The 19,314-nt window shown below is 42.6% G+C and overlaps 1 protein-coding gene and 1 pseudogene across 2 annotated transcripts in view; both read right to left on the reverse strand.

Moving 5' to 3' along the window:
* KCND2 (potassium voltage-gated channel subfamily D member 2) overlaps window positions 1-13,063 on the reverse strand; it is a 289,437-nt gene extending 276,374 nt beyond the window's left edge. The window contains exons 1-2 of the mRNA XM_081928980.1: window positions 12,409-13,063; window positions 8,832-9,998 (exon numbers count right to left, since the gene is read on the reverse strand). Of these exons, the coding sequence (XP_081785106.1) occupies window positions 8,832-9,946 (1,115 nt within the window). The 5' untranslated portion in view covers window positions 9,947-9,998; window positions 12,409-13,063. The remainder of the gene's footprint in view (window positions 1-8,831; window positions 9,999-12,408) is intronic.
* Window positions 1-19,314, reverse strand: part of LOC309379555 (craniofacial development protein 2 pseudogene) — an 85,380-nt pseudogene that overhangs the window by 21,419 nt on the left and 44,647 nt on the right. The window lies entirely within an intron of this gene.

A 19,314-nucleotide genomic window follows, 5' to 3' on the forward strand; every position in this document is an offset into this window, starting at 1 on the left:
AGAAGGAGGAGAGGAGAAGGAGAAAGAAGAGAGAGAAAGAGGAAAGAGAAAAAAATGTGGAGCCCCGACCTTGCTGGAGCCCCGACCTACTGCTGCCGCTCAGGAAGAGAGGTAGGAGAGCACCTGGAGGGCAAGGACACGTGGCCGAGCCCCGGGCTGACCTGTGCCTACTCCATGGCGGCTAGTGCTCCAAGAGATCAGGCCAGGGCCCAGAGGAAGGTCACATGTCAGAGAAGACCGCAGAAGAGAAGATATTAATTCTTAATTTTTAAAAATAACTTTTAAAAATATCTTTCTCTCTCTCTCTCTTTTTAAAAGTTTCCCCAGATTCATTGAAAAAAATCTGGTAACCTTAGTCTAGATTGAGCTTATTGCATGGCCAAAGTTCAACCAACTACACATTTATTATATAGCTGCTTAAAGAAACAATCCTGTTTGGGAGTGTAGGGCTGAATGGATCTCTGCCACTTATGCTGGCCACAATGGAAGGTTTGGGGAGGAGAGTAGTTTCTTCCCCCTTTTTGCTGCAGTAGCTCTAGGCTGGTGTAGCAGAGAGGCCCATGCCAGGTCCACTATTGGTAGCTAGACCAGCTTAGGATCCACCAACTCCTTGCCTGGTCCAGGTCTGTCCATTTTCAACCCCACTCTCAGAAATGCCCTATGACTTGTGTTTTGAATGGCTACTGCTGGGGGAGGAAACCCAAACCCTCTCCAACACACCTGGGGGCTTAGACTGCTGTTAGGGAAATTTCAAAACACATACATCCCATATAGTTACATGATTCCACTCTCAGGTGTTTAATGTTCTTAGCAACTCTGAGGCTATCAACAGAATTAGGCTATATAATATGTCATTAGATTTGGAACAAGTCGTCTAAACAGAGATACCAATGACAGCCATTCTTGCACCCTGTGCTGAACCCCATGAAAGTAAATTTGTGTAAACGATACATAGGACTTTATTGGGAAATGGTAACAATTGAGCCAGTAGAGGAAGATTCAGTGTTTTAGTATTACGTTTATAGCTGTTAAAATTAATTTCTTTGGATTATAATGGAATGTAGTATTTTTAATCCACTGTAATCTGCAGTGAGTCTTTGGGATGGGTCCAGGTACAGCTTTGAGATACATACATAGACTGTGTTCATAAAAAAAGGAGTAAACATATATGAGAAAGACATATAGTGTGAATAAATGAAGCTCCTGCAAACATCACAGCAATAAGGTTTATAGATGCCATAGAAATGTGGAGAGCAGTATGCCCCAATATACTAAATTAGTTCATTCTTGTTTAAAGATGTCTGTATAATACCTGGGATTTTCATTTAAGTCATAGTTGTTTATCAGATCTACTCTCAGATATATAGCAGAGCACATATTTTGTCCTAGTGAAGCCCATGGCACCAGATTGTCTAACTCAAAATACATCCCTTAACTTGGTTGTGTATTGAGTTACACTGGCAGAATGTCATGTCCATGCATTGATTGCTTTATATCAGAAACACTGATATATCTGGTAGAACTTTGTTCACTGATCACATAAATTTTTACTTCCATCCAGAAATTTGCTTTGCAGGATGCTTCTTATATTGAAAATGCTTTTATACTTTTCAGTTAAGTGTGTGCTTAAAGAAAGCTACCTAATCCTGGTGTGGTATAATATTGAGAATTTATTTGGTGGGGGGTTGATTGGGTTGTTTTCACATCTATTCCACATTAGTATCTTTTTCAGAAAGATGGAAATGTTTTCTGTGATAAGCTGGAAAATAATAAGGGGTTTTAAAATGCTTTAAGGAGGTAACATAATTCTCACCAAAGCAGACCACCAAATGTTGGACCACAGTGATGGAAAGGAAGGGTTTGTTTTTGAATATATGCATCTGCAACTGTATCACTAGTTCTGGACAGTTTATTAATTCCTAATTGTTTTAAAACAATTGCCATATAAATACTGATTCTCTTCTCACTTGGTTTTCTATAAAGAAGGGATTTTTCTGTGGATACTGAGTAACCTCCAGGAACAAAATTCTATATGACAAAGAAAGCAATAAGATGAACAAAATTTGCTGGTAAATAATAAACAAGGTGAGTACTTTCTCTTGTGCTTGTAAAATACTGTTCATGTCAACAAAATATCAGATAAATATTTTATTTGCAAAGGTTTTTTTTATATATTTCACTGCGCTTCATATTACAGCTCCCTTTTCCAACCTGGTAAGAACATTTCAGTCACCAGTATTCTAAATGTTTCAGTATTTTTGTAAAAACAAATGGGGACAAGAAATTAGGTAACACTCATTTGGATTCCTGGATTTTTCTGTTATTTTAAGTCAGGTTTTTAATCTCATTCTAACACTCCGGAACATCACTTAAATAATAGTCCAAGACTAATAAATCATATCCTAGCTGCCATTATCATACATGACAGCTCATGCTGTTAGTGTTGCAGTAAAATATTTGTTGTTTTGGCTTTTGGTCTCCACTGCACTAGTCAAACTGCTATTTTCTGACTCATAATGACTCAACTGCCAAAACACCAGATTCCATCTGCTTCCAATCTAAGGAAAGGAAAATGAATTACCGTACCTGCCACCAAACTGACACTTGGTGACACAATGCTCAAGCCATGGCAGTTTCATGAAATCAGCAAGTCATCAAAATACTATATTATCTGTTAGGGGAATAATCTTGAGCATGTGTTCTTTTTCTTCAACTACTACAAACTCTTTGACCTTCAAAGTTCTTCCTGGCCTTCTCCATGGTATATTCCCACCTGTAAACTTTGTTCGCTACCTGAGCTGATCCAAAATTTAAATCAGAGGCCCTCCTCCATATGCAACCTCCATGACAGATTCAGAGAGTGGTGACAAGTTAGGTCTTTTTGGTTGTGGTCTCCAATCTGTGAGAATGCCCTTCTCAGAATGGGAATGCCCCACCTGTTACTATCTTTTTGGCATCAGATGTGAATTTTGCTCTCGGGCATTTGATAGGCTGTTTTACTCGTCATTAGAACACAACTTGCAGAGCACTAGGCAAGATTTGAGCGCCTAATATTAGCTGATCAACCATTTGGGAACCCCACCAATCTGTCTAACATGAGCTATGTGGTGTGCTGAGAGATAAGGATTCAGTCTGACAGCCAGATCCAATTCTCCAGCCCTTGAACATAGTGTGATTCTGCCTTAGGACCACAGTCATTGCCCTTGATTGTAAACCTGAAAGAGGAAGCTTATCAAATTACATAATTATAATGCGTGTTACAAGCTGAATTAATTCAGACATTAAAAGCAATATATTTCTAACCATTTTTTTCTATAAAACTCATGTTTACACAATCTTTTCATCTTGGCTTTTTAACTTTGTTCTGTTAAAATCCATAGACTTTGCATCATAAATAGTACATTCTTAGAACCTTAGAATCACAACATTGTAGAGTGGGAAGGAACCCTCAGGGTCATCTAGTCCAACTCCCTGCAATATAGGAATCTAAACTAAAGCATCCATGAGAGATGGCCATCCAACCTCTGCTTCAGAACTTCTAATGAAGCTGAGTCCACCACCTTACAAGGTGTCTGTTCCTACTGTCAGAAAGTTCTTCCTGACGTTCAGTTGGAAGCTCCTTTCTTGTAACTTGAAGTCATTGGTTAGGGTCCTACCCTCTGAAGCAGAAGAAAGCAAGCGTGCTCCATCTTCCATGCAAGAGCCCTTGAGATATTTGAAGATGGCTATCATAACTCTGTTCAGTCTCCTCTTATCCAGAGTAAATATACCCAGCTCCGTCAACTATTCAACATAAGACTTGGCTTCCAGACGCTTGATCATCTTGGTCACCCTCCACTGCAAATGTCCCAGCTTGCCAATATCCTTAAACTTTGGTGCCCAGAACTGGACTCAGTGCTCCAGATGTGGTCTGACCAAGGTAGAATAGTGTGGTACTATTTCCTCCCTTGGCTGGGGCATTTCATCCAAGCTGTTTATAAATACATTGAACAATATGCCCAGGACAGAACCCTAAGGCACCCCTCTTGTCACTTTTTTTCTAGGATGATGAGGATCCATTAGTAAGTAAAATATGGGCTAGTTCAATCAACCAGCTACAAATCTACCTAACTGTTACCTCATCTACATTTTACCAGCTTTTCTGCAAGAATATAATGGAGGGCTTCGTCAAAAACCTGGGTAGGTACAGTAAAAATGCACAGAAGAAGACAAGTTAGCAATAGTGACACAAAAATACAGCAAGAATGACCAAGAAGGGGACTTCATTAGCAGCAAGGTTTTAAGCAGGGATGGCCAAAAGAGAGGCTGTAGTGGTCAGAGGCAGGGGATACAGAACTGAGAAATAAAGCAGTTTTGTGGGCTTTGGGGGCTGTCTCTTTTCCGTGAAAAATTGTCTAGAAATAATTGGATGTCTCTGATGCTGGAGGTGAGATTACTATAGTAACAAGTGACACCTGCAACAAAATGTTGGGAAGTGTATCCCATTTATAATTCCAGGCAGTCAATAACACAAGCCTTGCAATACTTGTTCAGGCCTTCAATGGTGTTGGTGGGGAGGAGAGCAGGCAAGTTTCAGGAGTTGAAAAGGTATAAGGACATCATTTTTCTTCACCCACCGAAAAGGGTTCCCTCTGTACTATATAGTGTTGCACGACTGCCAGGCCAAAACCAGAGTGGAGGACGTGCAGTTTTAGTGATGAGAAAGGCATCTCTCCAATCCAACCTTAATTCTCTCTTTCTCCAGGATACTTTCTATAAGCTGTTTGGGATGCGTGCAGGTTGATTCCCTTTCCTGCCTCTGACCTCCGTTGTGTGAGTGATGGAGAGAGGCTTCTTTCAACTGACGCATGACCATTCTGTGTCTCAAAGTGCACTTAGCCACTAACTTGATTAATAGAGCCACACAATCAGTCTTCTAATTTTTAAAAAACCCTTCCCCCCCCTTTTCTATGTAGGCTCCACTGCCATCCACATTATGTAAGCTCACGGGTTTCTGTCAGGCAGCACTTATATACTTCTGTATGTTTGTTGTGTCCCCTGAATTTGTAAAAGCTACTGTTTCGCTTCAAACTGATAGGCTGCCACTGTTTGCTTTTAAACAAAATGATAATATAAACAAATAGCAGCTTTATATATTCAGCACATAAAGGGGCAGCAGTTCACAGCTGAAAAGCAACAAAAGACCAGGATGTATTTGCAAATCATCTTCAAAAAAGTCTACCATTCACCTCTATGTGGAAATATAATCAGACACTGAAATAGCTTATAATACTTCTATGTATCATTGCCTAGATAATTACTTTTGCCTGGTTATGAAAACATATTTGTGATCTTTTCACTAACTGCAAAAAATGTAGCGATGATTCATAAACTGCAATACTAATTAAACAAAAAAGTTTTGGTTTTGCTTTTTTACTTTATCCATACTTTACTAAAATCTCCATTATTGATTTATTTACCAGATCTCTGGCATTGCAAATTAGCATAGATTCAAACCACACTGAATTAGCAATAAAAAGTGGCAAGGTCTAATAATAGTAGCTGTAGCTATCTCAAGTTGGACTACAGCTAAACAAGATTGTTTCTGATCTACTTTAAAGTTGGCCCAAGCTTTTATTCTAACATCTCACTTAACTCCTTGAAAAAGGCTGAAGTATTGTGCAATATGTTCCAATGAACATATTGTGACTTACTTCTGAGTAAACATGCATAGAATTGTATTATTAGAGCTGTTTTTGCAGACTAAAATATGACAATATTTAACATGAGGAGTGCTCATGTTGCATTTTTAGAAGATTGGTAAATTGTCTAGCAATCACAAAGAAATATGGCTTTGCTCCCAGCATTATGACTTTTTCATGACTAAGTTGTCATTCCATATCTTTGCTATTTCAGAAAAGCCCATATTCATTTTCTACAATGTACAAATTTAGCTGTATACTTACCATAAACCTTCATGTGGTTTTATAGCATTCAAGAGAAGTTACTAAGCAAAGTGTAGTTCATTTCACTTTGTCCATAATTAAAACATTCTTTTTTACAAACAAATCTTAATGTCCTTAAATAGGCTTTAAGACAACCATGTAAACTGAAGATAATTTTGTCTAATGGAGAACTGCAGAATTTAACACTGAGTTTTAGAAGTGAGTGATATATAACAACCTTGAGTTTGCTTTCTCCTGCTTCTACTTTTCCTTCTTTTGGCCTTGTGCCAAATGAAAATATCATTTGTGGGGTGCAAGGATTACTCTTGAGATTACTGTTTCACTATAATTTCACTATAATTGCAAAGAACTGATATGAAAAGATAAATTGAATGAGTCAATCTGTTGATGTGTATAGTAACGAACCACAAGAAAACTTACACAGTGCTTTTTTGTTAACACCCCTTCAAGCCAAGTTTAACATTAATACATATTCTTGGTACTAGTAATACTCCTTCTCTCTAAGATCATTAAGAATATCCACAGAGGTGATCCTAAAATCCTAAAAAGGAAAGGGGGTATCATACAAAGGAAAGCTGTATAAAGTATCACACAGTGGGACAATGGACATTTTGTCATAAGACACAACATGGTCTAACTAGTGTTTAAGGAGCTAAGAAGCAGAACAATTCTGTTTATCTGCATATCAGACTACCTACTTTCCTAAGTGACTGGTGCCATCATCCCACTAAATAATAATGACAACATGGGGGAAATTCAACGGCAAGGCGATGTAACAAAAGACAAGTGCCTCTTCAGCACCATGGACAAGAACAAGCAGATACTACCATCAATGCAGTCATTTAAACATGTCCTGCACTTAATGTGAGTCACAGCAACTACTGACCAGACTTTCTCTTCTTCTTCTTCTTCAGATATTGTGGTAGATATTGCATCAACATTGTTTCTTCAAGTGTTATGGAAAATATTAGATCAACACTGTGTACCACTTATTAAAAAAAATGTTACTGATAATATTTCCCTGAGTGGAAAACTAGACATTTCATTAGACACTTTGGTCTAATATATAGGCATGACACAGATATGCCTCAATCCCATCAGAAACAGAGGATGAGGGTCTACATTTATGAGCAAAAAGAGTGAGCAGGTGGGAGGTACTGAGGCTTCCCTTGTCTCTCTGTTTTCTTCCCACAGTCAGTCAGTCCCACCTCCCAAACACTTTTATCTCCAATGCTCCAAAACTAGGTTTGCCTATCTGGGAGAAAAGTGACGGAATGGAAGAGTTGGGGAGAAATGAACTGTTGAGTGGAAGAGGATTCAGTACTCCCAACATATACAACCTTTCTGCTTTAAAATCAGCTCCCTGCCCCCCTTTATTCCTGACTGGTTCCTTTTTAAAGACATTATCATTACTAATTTCAACTTAATTTGTATGCACATTCAAGCCAGGGTTAAGCACTTTTACACAGCACTGATTTCAATGGGAGAGTTAAGTACATGCTTAAATCTCTTCTATTGAAAGTAATGGAGCTTAATTGACTGTATTTTGCCCTATGCATGAAACAACATTAAAATGGAAAATAATAATAATAATAATAATAATAATAATAATAATAATAATAATAATGTAACATATAGAGAGGGACTACCAATTTCCTGTATAACTAGATCACTACCCATTACTGAAATGCCAAGTCCTCTGCAAGAACAATATTTTCAGTGTTCAGGATTTACCTCCATAATAATTTTCCTTATCAGCCAATACCATTGTTGAATAGAAAATGATAGCAGTATACTTATGCACATTTTTTTAATGCTTTGCAAATGGTTTTCTATATAAAACATAATCTGTGAGTTCATTAATTCTGATACAGAGAGAGTTTATCTTCAGCAAATAAGTTTATATGGATGTTGCAGCAATGAAAATTTTGAAATGAGATAAATACGGTTACATTTTTTAAGCCATACATTTGACTAAGGTTTTACAAAGATTTGGGAATACAATGACTATGGTGTCCCTAGAATTGACTTACCTCCTCAGGTCAAATCCAGCACTTGAACCATTGATTTTAATGTTGTATCATTTTCCATCTTTTCCATTTTCCATATATTTACACGACATGTTTTTAGACATACAATACTACACCAGTTATTAATGGCCTTGGTAAATTTGCTGCAGTTTCAGAAGAGTTTGACTTCCCACAAAAAGTTCACTATATTATTATGGGTTTGAAATTTTCGTTGTTATATTTTCAAAGTTAGCAGGACTTAGATTTAACACATATTAAGTACAAACATCATAATATATCATTCTGATATACCAGCACTGGCATAAATGCATGTAAATTGGTAGGTATCATCCCATTTCTGATTCCGTTGGAGAATAATATTGACTTTCCTGAGGTTAGACTAAAGTTTGTAAAAATATATTTACTCTTTCTCGGACAGATACATTCACCTTTAAAATATTTTAAAAGAATTTACAATTTGGGTCCAACACTAACATGAAAGCAAAATCACCAAATTTTAGATTGGATTTCAAGCATGTAACTCATCACCTGTTGTTCCCTAACATTCAAATGGAAGTAGGTGAATGGAAATTTAAACACTGGGATCTCAATATGCAAGAGGAAAAATATTAAAATTAAAGCGATCTTACAATTGCAAGGACCTCTCATTATTGTGCTCAATTAGAGATGGAGAACCCCCGTACTTCTGCACATCACCACAGACAGTTAGATCAGAGGCACTTCCTTGATCAAAACACAGGTGTACATTGTCACTTTCCTCACGCAATTTTGAAACACAAAATCGGAAAAGCAATGATAGCAACATGGCTTTTCTTATATTCTGCTCAGGTAGCTACCAAAACCAATATGCACTTACCCAAGGGTGGTCATAGTGACAATGGTATACCAGAAAGCTGCAGGGATGCTGGTGAATTTGGTGGACGTTGAGCCTTTCTCAGCATAGAACATGACCGTAGCAAAGATTATGATGGCCATAGTGAGAGAAAAGAGGAGAAAGCCAAGCTCTGATGCACAGCTTTTCAGAGTGTAGCCCAGGATGCGCAAACCCTGCGAGTGGCGGGAAAACTTAAAGATCCGGAATACGCGGAAGACACGCAGTGTTACAAAGGCCCCACTGACATCCTCATTGTTGGTCATCACAAGACCAATGTAATAGGGCATAATGGCCACTACATCAATGATGCTCATGACACTACGCACAAACTTGTAACGGCTCGGGGCAGCCACTAGACGCAACAGATACTCAACTGTGAAGATCATGACACAGGCCGTATCCAGGCAGAAGAAAGCCACATCATAGCGCTCTCCACAGGACAGCTCCTTGATGGTACCAGGACTTAGCCCACAGGGTACTGTCTCCACTACATTGGCAAGGACGGAGACGGCAATGAAGAAGCCCGTAACATAGTAAAATACCAGGGCCAGTGTGCTGGTGTGTGGATTCTCAAAGGCCCGCCACATCCTCTCCCGGGCTGTCATGGAGGGCAGATTGCATTCATCGGCATTATCCTGATCAGCATCATCCTGAAGACGTTCGGCATTTTCCCGCCGCCGGTCCTTGTATTCCTCATAGCAGCAGTCACCAATGATCTCGGGGATTATACCAAAGAAGGCCAGCTCCTCATCATAGGCTGAGATGCACTCTTGACGCGGGTAGTGTAGCTTCCCTGTTCGGTAGAAATTGAGGATGTGTCGGAAGATGTCAGGGTCCCGGTCGAAAAAGTATTGCTGCGTCTCAGGATGGTAGAAGAAATCCCTTTCTGAGCTGCCCAGCAGCGTGTCAGGATAGCGTTCCAGGGTATCCAGCCAGGTCTGGAACTGGGTGCCACTGACATTCAGCACAATCAGAGAGTCCTGGCTACGCTTCCTCTCTTGGCGAGGGGCAGTCGGCATGGGGTTTGTGGCCACTGGCATCCATCCTATAGCAGCTGCCCGAGCAAAAGGCAGCCATGCTGCTACTCCTGCTGCCATGGTGTAAGTTGCTACTGGTATGCCCAGGGGTTCTTTTTAGAAATAATCCAGTCTACATGAAAAAACAAAATGTACCAAGAAATTAGGATGCCTGCTATTTCCAAATAATATAAATTTCTATGTTTATGTCTGTTGCTTTGAGGTTTATTTTATCATTCTATTATTTTATATGTTTAGTCTACTGATGTGTTACTTGGTGTTCTACTGTTGGGATCATCTCATAGTGTGAAGAGCAGTATCAACATACTCTGAGTGCAAAATAAAAGCCTTACCCATTTCTCCCCTCTTACTCTATGTCACCTTCTCTCATTTGCCACCATCCCATCATTATTCAAGTCACACTAAAAAATCAGATTTTGTATATTAACTATTGATGGTAGATGGATAGATGTCATGTAGTACTATAATCCCCAAACTGGCACCTCCTGTCTCTACCACTTGGTTCCTGATAAGGAAATCTCCACATGCATAAAAATACAGCAATAGGACAGCAGCTGCAAGAGGTAATCAGTCAGCCAGCCTGCCAGGTCCAATAAGCAGCAGTTAGATAATATTCCAGGCCAAAGGCGCAATCTACTAGCTAGGAACAATTCCTGTACTGTCCTGATTCCTGGAGATGCACTCCAAGCCCAAATCCAAGCCCAAATCCCTTCCCACCTTCTCCTACATTAGCCATCAGCTGCAAATATCTGGCTTGGAAATGAAGAGAGAGAACAGATGATTATGCTATGTTCCCTTTGGTAAATCCTTAAGCAATGCTGCTGAAGAACACTTGCTAATTTTTCCGCATCTATTCATTAGGAAACAGCAGGTTTAGGAAGAAGATGTCCACTCTGAGTTCACAGCTGATTTCACATCATGTCAACCCATCACTCACCTTCTCCAGACTCCTCCTGTTCTGGGGAAACAGGGCAGAGGGATAAAGGCAAACCAGTAGCTTAAAAGTTAGGGAAATACAAGCTTTCTTTTAAGAAAACTTGCGGAGGGACAGTTTGACTCCCGAGGAACAGGTGTTTAGAAGAAAATGGGACCTGGATTCTGCAAGTTGTCTTAGGGAAGGTGAAGAGGAAAAAAGAAACAGAGTACCTTAGTAAGCAAGATGGGCATATTGAACAATTAAGGAAAGTCAAAACGTGACTTTCTCTGGGCAGAAGTTCAGGAAGAAGGACCAGTTGTGGGTGCAGGAGTAAAAGTAGGAAACTCTGAAGGAGAGGTTCTTATGAAAGGGGGGGCATATTTTATTAAATGGAGAGAGAAAAGGCAGGAGCTTCATAACAGGTTGGGGAGGGGGGAAATGAAGGAGATGTTGGGGGGGGAGAGGGAGGGAGGGAGGGAGAGGTGTTGGGAGTTTGTTCCTGAGAGGATAGGGATGGAACTTGAGGGTGCTGATTTGGGTAGAGGGGAACTAAACTGATTTGAGTTTGCAAATGCAGTTGAGTTAGGCTGGACTAGAGCATTCATAGTTCAGGAAGAGGAAGGGAGGGTCAGTAGGTGTCTGGGGAGCAGGAGGGAAGACTCCTGCCTGACCATCTTCAGGAAAGGTTGAAGACAGGTTGGGGTCCTATGAGCAAGTGTGGGTGTTTGTGGGTGCCTTGGGGCATGGGCATAGGCGGGACTTTGTTAGGGGGCGGGACTTTGGTTAGGGGGACGTGATAGGTCAATTAGTTATTTCTATTGTTTTACTTGATCTAGCGGGGAGAGCTGCCCCCGCCATGCCTTAGGGAGTACAGGGATGTCAGAAAACAAGTAAGCTTAGGGAGTCCGAAGATGCTACGAGGGAGAGGGGGAAATACAGCTCACGCAGCGCAAAAGAAAACAGTTCCAGCAACAAAAAAAGAGATTTATGGACAATATGAAACGGAGGACACGCGGGGGGGGGGCGCAGGAGGACATAGGCAGGAAGTTCCTTTTGTAGTCTCTGTGAGGAAAGGGGGCTGGTGGAGAGTGATTTTTTCCCCCTGGGGACACCCCCCTAACCAAATAATGAAAGAGATTAGAAAGCAAATAAACTGCCTCCGTTCTCTGGGGAGCCCAGAGTGCTCTCGGTTCCTCTCCCCACCCCACCCGCTTTCCGAACACCCCCCTTCGCCCGAATTCGCCTCGCCCGCCAAAAAAAAAAAAAAAGAGCGAAAAAGGCGCGCGCCTTCCCTCAGCGCCGCCTCGCCTGGGCGCCTCTCGAGCCCTCGCAAACTCTCCTCGCCACTTGATGCTGCCGAGCAGGTGGCGCGGCGCCCAAAACCTCTGGCGGCGGCGGCGGCGGAGAGAAATGGAATTAAACATTTTTAAAAAAACCCGTTGCTGACCCGTGTGTGTGTGTGTGTTCCTAATAATATGGAGTAGGGGCGTGTGACCGGTGTGTGTGTGTGTGTGTGGAGGTGAGGGGGGGGCGCGTTCTCTCTTTCCTGAGGTGGGCTCCCTCCCTCCCTCCCTCCCTCCCTCCCTCCCTCGCAGTATCTCCTCACCTGGCGAAGTCGCCTCGTGGCCGGGGCGCCCCGTTTGGCATGGAGGTGGCGGGCGCGCGTGCGTCTCTCTCCCCCCCCCCCACCTCTCTCCGCGAGAGGCTTCTCCTCCGCCCGCCCCTTCTTCCCGCCGCTTCCCCTCAGCAACAAGTTCGACGGCGGCGGCCGGTGGGCGTGTGGCGAGAGCGACGCAATCCCGCCTGCTGGCGGCTCAATGCAGACCCGCTTCTTCTTCCTCCTCTCCTCCTCCTCCTCCTCCTCTCAGGAACCAGCCCTGCTCGGCGGCGGCGGCGGTTCCAGTCAGGCAGTCGGAGGGCTGCTGCTGCCGCCGTCCATGCCGCGGGCTGCTGCTGCTGCTTCTGGCGGAGGAGGGCTGGGCTGGGGGCGAAGACCGGCTCCCTCCTCGCTGCTGCTGCTGCTGCCTTTCCAGTGGGTGGCCCATGCCTGGCAGAGCCGGGCGAGGGAGGCTTCTCGCTTGCCGCCGCCGCCGAGGATGCTGCTGCTGCCGCTGCCGCTCCTGTCGCCGCTCGGGGCTGGCGGGGCTGCGGAGAAGGAAGCGGGGAAGACGGCAGCAGGAGGAGGCGGAGGAGGGGAGAGAAGCCCACCCTGCTGCTGCCGCCGCCGCCGCTGCTGCTGCAGGTTATGATTTCACACAGGCGCCTCTTTCGCCTCCTCCCACCCGGCAAATGTCACTGGGGCGGCGCGGGGGGGGGCGGGGGGAGTCCCGGTGCGGAGGAGGAGGAGGAGGAGCAGGGCATCGATCCGGCGAGGAACAAAGAGAATTGCAAATCGGTGCACACTCCGGCTTGGCAACACAGGGCAGCGGGGTGTGTGTGTGTGTGTGTGTGTGTGTCTGTTGCGTGTGTCGCTCTGCCCTCATCGGAATCAGGCAGGCGACACCTTGGTTGTCCGTCTGCCCCACCACACACGTTTTCTGAAGAAGTCTTTGCAGAAGGTGGTTTCTCTCCCCGCCCCCCCTTCTAATATTTCTGAAACTTTGTGGGATTCCCAAGAATGCCCATTTGCAAATGGCAACCAACTAAGCTGAGGTTATGCAATGTTTCGCTGTGTTTTGCAGCCGCTGGCCAAATCGCCTTGAACCAGCTTTCGAAAATGATCGTCATTCCTGCGAGGTTTCTCTCTCTCTCTCTCTCTCTCTCTCTCTCTCTCTCTCTCTCTCTCTCTCTCTCTCTCTCTCTCGTTTTCCAAATCATCTTCGCTTATCCCCATCCGCTTTGGAAAACCAGAATCCCTCTCTTTTTGACCGCTAGATGGCGCGTAGAGGACGAGTAAGTCTCCGCTGCACCTTCGTGGCTCCGACTTCAGAAATGGTTGATACCTGTTGTCTGAGCTGGACCACTTCAGCCCCGGGGTGATGCTACAGGACTGAAATGCTTCTTGGTCAAAAAATTATATCTGCATAAAAACTTGATGCCAGGGAAAGGCATCCTCTCCTCTCTTTTTCTTCCCAAGAATATATGAATCAGGAATTTAATTGTATATAGAGGATCCAGAAGCGACCCACCCCATTATGCCGCCTGAGGCAAATCAGGAATGTGTGGCATGTGGTGTACAGCTTAGATGCATGTAATCGAATCATAATGCATGTAATCATACATGCATCTAAGCTGTACACCATATGCCACACAGTCAAACTTTGAACACATGGTGCTCTTCCTACTGATATTCATTCTGCCGCAATGTGGGGTGGCCCATCCTTTTTGCCTCCTGCCAACCTAGCAGTTCGAAAGCACGTCAAAGTGCAAGTAGATAAATAGGTACAGCTCTGGTGGGAAGGTAAACGCGTTTCCGTGCGCTGCTCTGGTTCGCCAGAAGCGGCTTAGTCATGCTGGCCACATGACCTGGAAGCTGTACGCCGGCTCCCTCGGCCAATAAAGCGAGATGAGCGCTGCAACCCCAGAGTCAGCCACGAGTGGACCTAATGGTCAGGGGTCTCTTTACCTTTAAGGCAAAACAGGAAGGTCCTGCCCTGTGTGTGCTCTGTGCAGCACCCACCTCACTAAAGCCTTGCTTACTGGGGTCACACAGCTGAGAGGTTTGCTGGAATATAGTTCTGGAATCTAGTATATATTTCAGTTCTTAGATTCATAGAATCGTAGAGTTGGAAGGGACCCTGAGGATCATCTAGTCCAACTCTTGCAATGCAGGAATATGCAGCTGTCCCATACGGCGATCGAACCTGCAACCTTGGCACTATCAGTATCATGCTCTAAGCAACTGAGCTATTGCTCAAAATTGTATAAAACCTAGGTTGAGATGATGATGTGCTGAATGATGAGAAAGCAGTGGCGATGGTGGTAAATCACTATTGTATAAATGTACAGAAGACAATGTGCAGTAGAACCACAAAAGAATTAATAGGACAATTTAGCTACAGATCTTAACTGAAGCCAATAACTAGTGGAAACATGATGAAGACAATGGAAGCAATGTTTCCTTTTCCATCATCTTATTTGAAGGCACTTTCTCTCCCCTAAAAACAAAAAGCCTCTCCAGAAGATCAGGGGACCCTCCAAGAGAGAGTGGAAATTGCACGAGAGTGTGCTTAAACCTAAGATAACCTAAGGAAGTTAATTGGGAAGAAATATTTCTGTCTTCTCCCTTTCTCCATCTAACATTGGTTAACGGGCTTCCCCAACACTCCAAGAAGCTTCTACAGATCCAAATAGCTGTAGGCGGGAGAAGCAGACAGGAGACCGTTCTTCCATGAACGTCTTTAAGTTAATCTATAATAGATTCCAAGCTAATAATAACAGTAGTATTGACTACAATACTTGTAAAACTATGCTGATCATGAAACGAGGTGAACCCTTGACTTGCGCTGCCCAAAACATCAGACTTGTCTGTTGTGTCCCAAAGGCAATTAAAGAGGAAGTGTAAAATAAGCAGCTGAAATCACTGCTATAAACAGCTAAAGCATAATAGGTGTCACCCCTGCATTGCCTGGCCCCAGATCCCCGTGGCTTTAAATTTGAGCTACAGCATCATGGTTCTAGATCATTTTGTGGAAATTCCAGGTTAGCTCTGAATTCTATGAATAAAGAACAGAGGATCTGCCTAAGGTCTAAGCACAGACCCTGCAAGTGTCCATATTTTCCATGGACATCCCTGATTCAGAGAAGCTGTCCCGGTTTCTAATTTGATCCTGGAATGTCCTGCTTTTCCTTAGGATGTCCTTATTTTCATTGGAGAACTGTTGTAAGGTATGAAGTTATCCTACCCCTAAGCCGTCTGAAGACAATCCTGTATAGGGAAGTATTTTTTTAATGTTTAACATATATGTTGGAAGCATAATGTTTTTATATATGTTGGAAGCTGCCCAGAAAGGCTGGGGCAACCCAGTAAGACGTGTGGGGTATAAATAGTAAAATTATAATTATGGACTGGGACATCCCTATTTTCATCAGAGAAATGTTGGAGGGTATGTCTGGCGCATGTTTCTTGCACATTGCACAACCACAACCAGTCTTCATGCAGAAGTTAGGGCAAGAAGCATTTCTGGTCGGGCTTGCATCCCAGTACGTGTGAGAAGTTGAAATCCTCACCTACCAGCAGCTTAATGACCGCGGCTGAAACCTAGCCCAGAATTAGAGAAGGGGTCTGTCTGAGCAATGTTTTAAAATGATGTGCACTATGAATGCACTACCAGGCACCTTCACGGTAATTATTAAAGGTACGCATATGTACTGTACAGCAGTTAGAGGAGTGATTTATGACGGTAAATGAATGAAGTCATTGTTGATGGTGCAATGTTGCATTACATTTACATAATGTTTCAATAAAATGTGCTTGGTAGACAAAGACGAGCTCTTCATTTTAAACAACATATGGTTTACTCTCACATTTAAAAAATAAAATTAACTGGATCTCGCAACACAGGGTCTATTTTTTAAAACTATTTCAGTGGTGGGGCCTGCTACATATTGGTTGTGTTTGGGGGAACTGGTTGCAGCGTTGCCCCCTCCCCACACTGTACAGAACAGGGGCTACAAAACAGAGAAGGATGTGTACTAAGATCAGAGGTGGTGACTAATCTTTTTTTGGCCAATCCTCTAAGGACCATTTGCCAGTAGTGGGTGATCACCCTTCCTTCCTTCTCTCTCACCCCACCACCCCTCTCTCTCTCTCTCTCTCTCTCTCTCTCTCTCTCTCTCTCTCTCTCTCTCTCTCTCTCTCACACACACACACACACACACACACACTTCTCATCTGATCATTGCAGGTCAGCTAAGAAAGGCTCCCCTCTTCACTGATCAAATGATGGTTCTGATGACTAGAGAAGGGACACTTTGAATCCTTATGAGGACCCTGGGCTCTGTCCAGCTCAGCGTGTGCCTACTTTATTTTCCTTTTTTTGCTACTGACACCAAAATTAGTGGAGCCTTAGGTTGCAGAATAACTTTTCGGGGAGACTAGGTGTTAGCCACCCTGAATTATAAGTGAAAGCAGTTGGACAAAACTTTCATTAGGGTGTAGCAGGAATGATGCTTTAAATAGACTGACCTTGAAAAGCTGTGTTATATTGAGCTTTGTGCAGACAAGAGCTTTAACACCCCAGATATTGCAAAAAAAAATAAAATGTCGTAATTGTATTATTAAAAAGCCCTGCTCTTCAATTTCCTGTAAGCTAGTCAGGACATGTGGAATAAATGTCAGTGATGCCATTTACAAATTCTAAGTGAAAGGGCAGGGCCTCTGATCTAATAATGTTGGAAGATAATGTTTTGACTGCTATCAAAGCGGCTGATTGATGTCTTCACTTCAGTAGGACAGCAATGAGCCATTGTGTACTACCAAAAATGTGTTTAAAGTGTGTTTTCCTGCTGACCAGTCTCCCACAATATACCCTTATTAAAACTTTTCTTTAAATTCTGCCAACTTTTAAAGAATTGCAGCAATACTTTGCTCAGAAGTTAGCTCCACTTACCTTAATGGGACCCACTCCATAGGAAGTACATTTAGGATCGCAAGACTCAAGTTGTGAATGGAAACTTGTTGCTTTTTAGGATCAAGAGCAGCATATAGTTAAACATTTCTGGTGCCCCTGTGATATTTTCTGTAAGTCTTAAAGGGGGAAAATCCTTTCTTTAAACTGCATTAAGTTGGAGAACTTGTTTGTCAAAAATATTCAGATTTGCACATTTAATGTGACATTTTTGTGTGTGTCTAAAACACAAGAATTGGATTGTCATTGCAAACAAATAGTTGAAAGTTGTTTCAGAAAACTTTGGTCAGAAATGTGCTGGCTAAATTTTTATTGGTAAATTCATTTGTATTGTCTTTCTGCAGAGGTTAGATGTATAATGAATTATTCCCACAGCTTCATTCATTGGTCAATAAACCTTTCATATATGCCTCATATAGACTTACAAGACAAGTTCAACAATTCAAGAAGAACTTCAGCCTGGGGGGAAAAAATCCCTCTGATGTTTACTCAAATCTATCCAGTTATTTCTAAGTGAATCATCTCTCAGAGACAACTGCTAATCAATTTCCATTTTGAGACATGAAATTACTCCAGCAAACGATTCATATTTCTGAATACAAAGTACAAAAGGCTGTAGAAATCTAAACCTGCTATATATTTTGGGAAGTAGTTTGTATCTCTGTCTATTCTCTCTGTGTAAATATTGTTACCCAATTTGGCCTGACTGTTCTCGAGATTAAGTTGTGGGTTTGGGGCAATGTTTGGATAGTGGTGCACACTGATTTGAGTCCAAATTGTGAATTGAACCAGTCCAAACTGCACAGATTGGGATGCCTCTGAAGATGTTCCTATCCTATTCCATGAGTGTGATTTGGTCTATGGGGTAAGTGAGGCCAGAGTCAAAAGTGTGTGTAACAACGAATATAAAATTTACCTTTGCTCACTAGGCTTGTTTTTACAGACACACCGTCTCAGGAGCAAAATTGTTAGGGGATGCAAAATGTCAACACTCAGTGCTGACTCAATACAGAGATACCTCCGGTTACATACGCTTCAGGTTACATACGCTTCAGGTTACAGACTCCGCTAACCCAGAAATATTACCTCGGGTTAAGAACTTTGCTTCAGGATGAGAACAGAAATCGTGCTCCGACGGTGCAGCGGTAGCAGGAAGCCCCATTAGCTAAAGTGGTGCTTCAGGTTAAGAACAGTTTCAGGTTAAGAACGGACCTCTGGAACAAATTAAGTACTTAACCTGAGGTACCACTGTACAGCTGCATGCTTCCATCGCTGGTCTCTGTTGAAAATGGCTTCTCCATGCGAACCAGGAAGTGACCCCTTCAGACAATGGAACGACTCTTCTTTTCTTATCACTGTGGCTGCAATCTCCTGGGTGGCATGGACACTGCTTGGAAGTTGAATGTGCATGTGTACTGTTTCTTCCCTCAATGCAGCCCCGGGCACTGGCAACCCACGCTTTGCCACTGAACTGCCATTATGGCAGTTCAAGAACACAATCCAGCCAAGCCAAAATGTTCAAAGAAGGTGCGAGACCAGGCTGTTGAGGGTTGTGAAGAGATTGCATGTGTCTGGGGAGATGGTGAGCTGATGGGAGTCCTCATAGCCAGACAAAAATGCCTGGAGGGCTTCATTTGACCCCTGGGCTTGGGGTTTCCCACCCTTGTTATATGTGGCAATGCTCGCCATTCAAGAAAACACTTTGGTTTTGTTTTTTTAAGAATATTTATTAAGATTTTACAAAGTCATAAATACAAAAATGCATAAAAAAACAAAAACAAAAATACAAAATACAGAAAATGAGAAAAATAGAAAAAAAGAAGTTAAAAACAAATCCATTTTTTATAACTTTACACTCATTAGCTTGTTTCTTTGACCTCCTCACACCTCCCCTTTTTGTATTCCCATTTACATAATCAAATCAGCAAATCCTTACCCTCTTT

Source organism: Podarcis melisellensis (genome assembly GCF_964234715.1).
Source record: "Podarcis melisellensis genome assembly, chromosome: 10".
NCBI lineage: Eukaryota > Metazoa > Chordata > Lepidosauria > Squamata > Lacertidae > Podarcis > Podarcis melisellensis.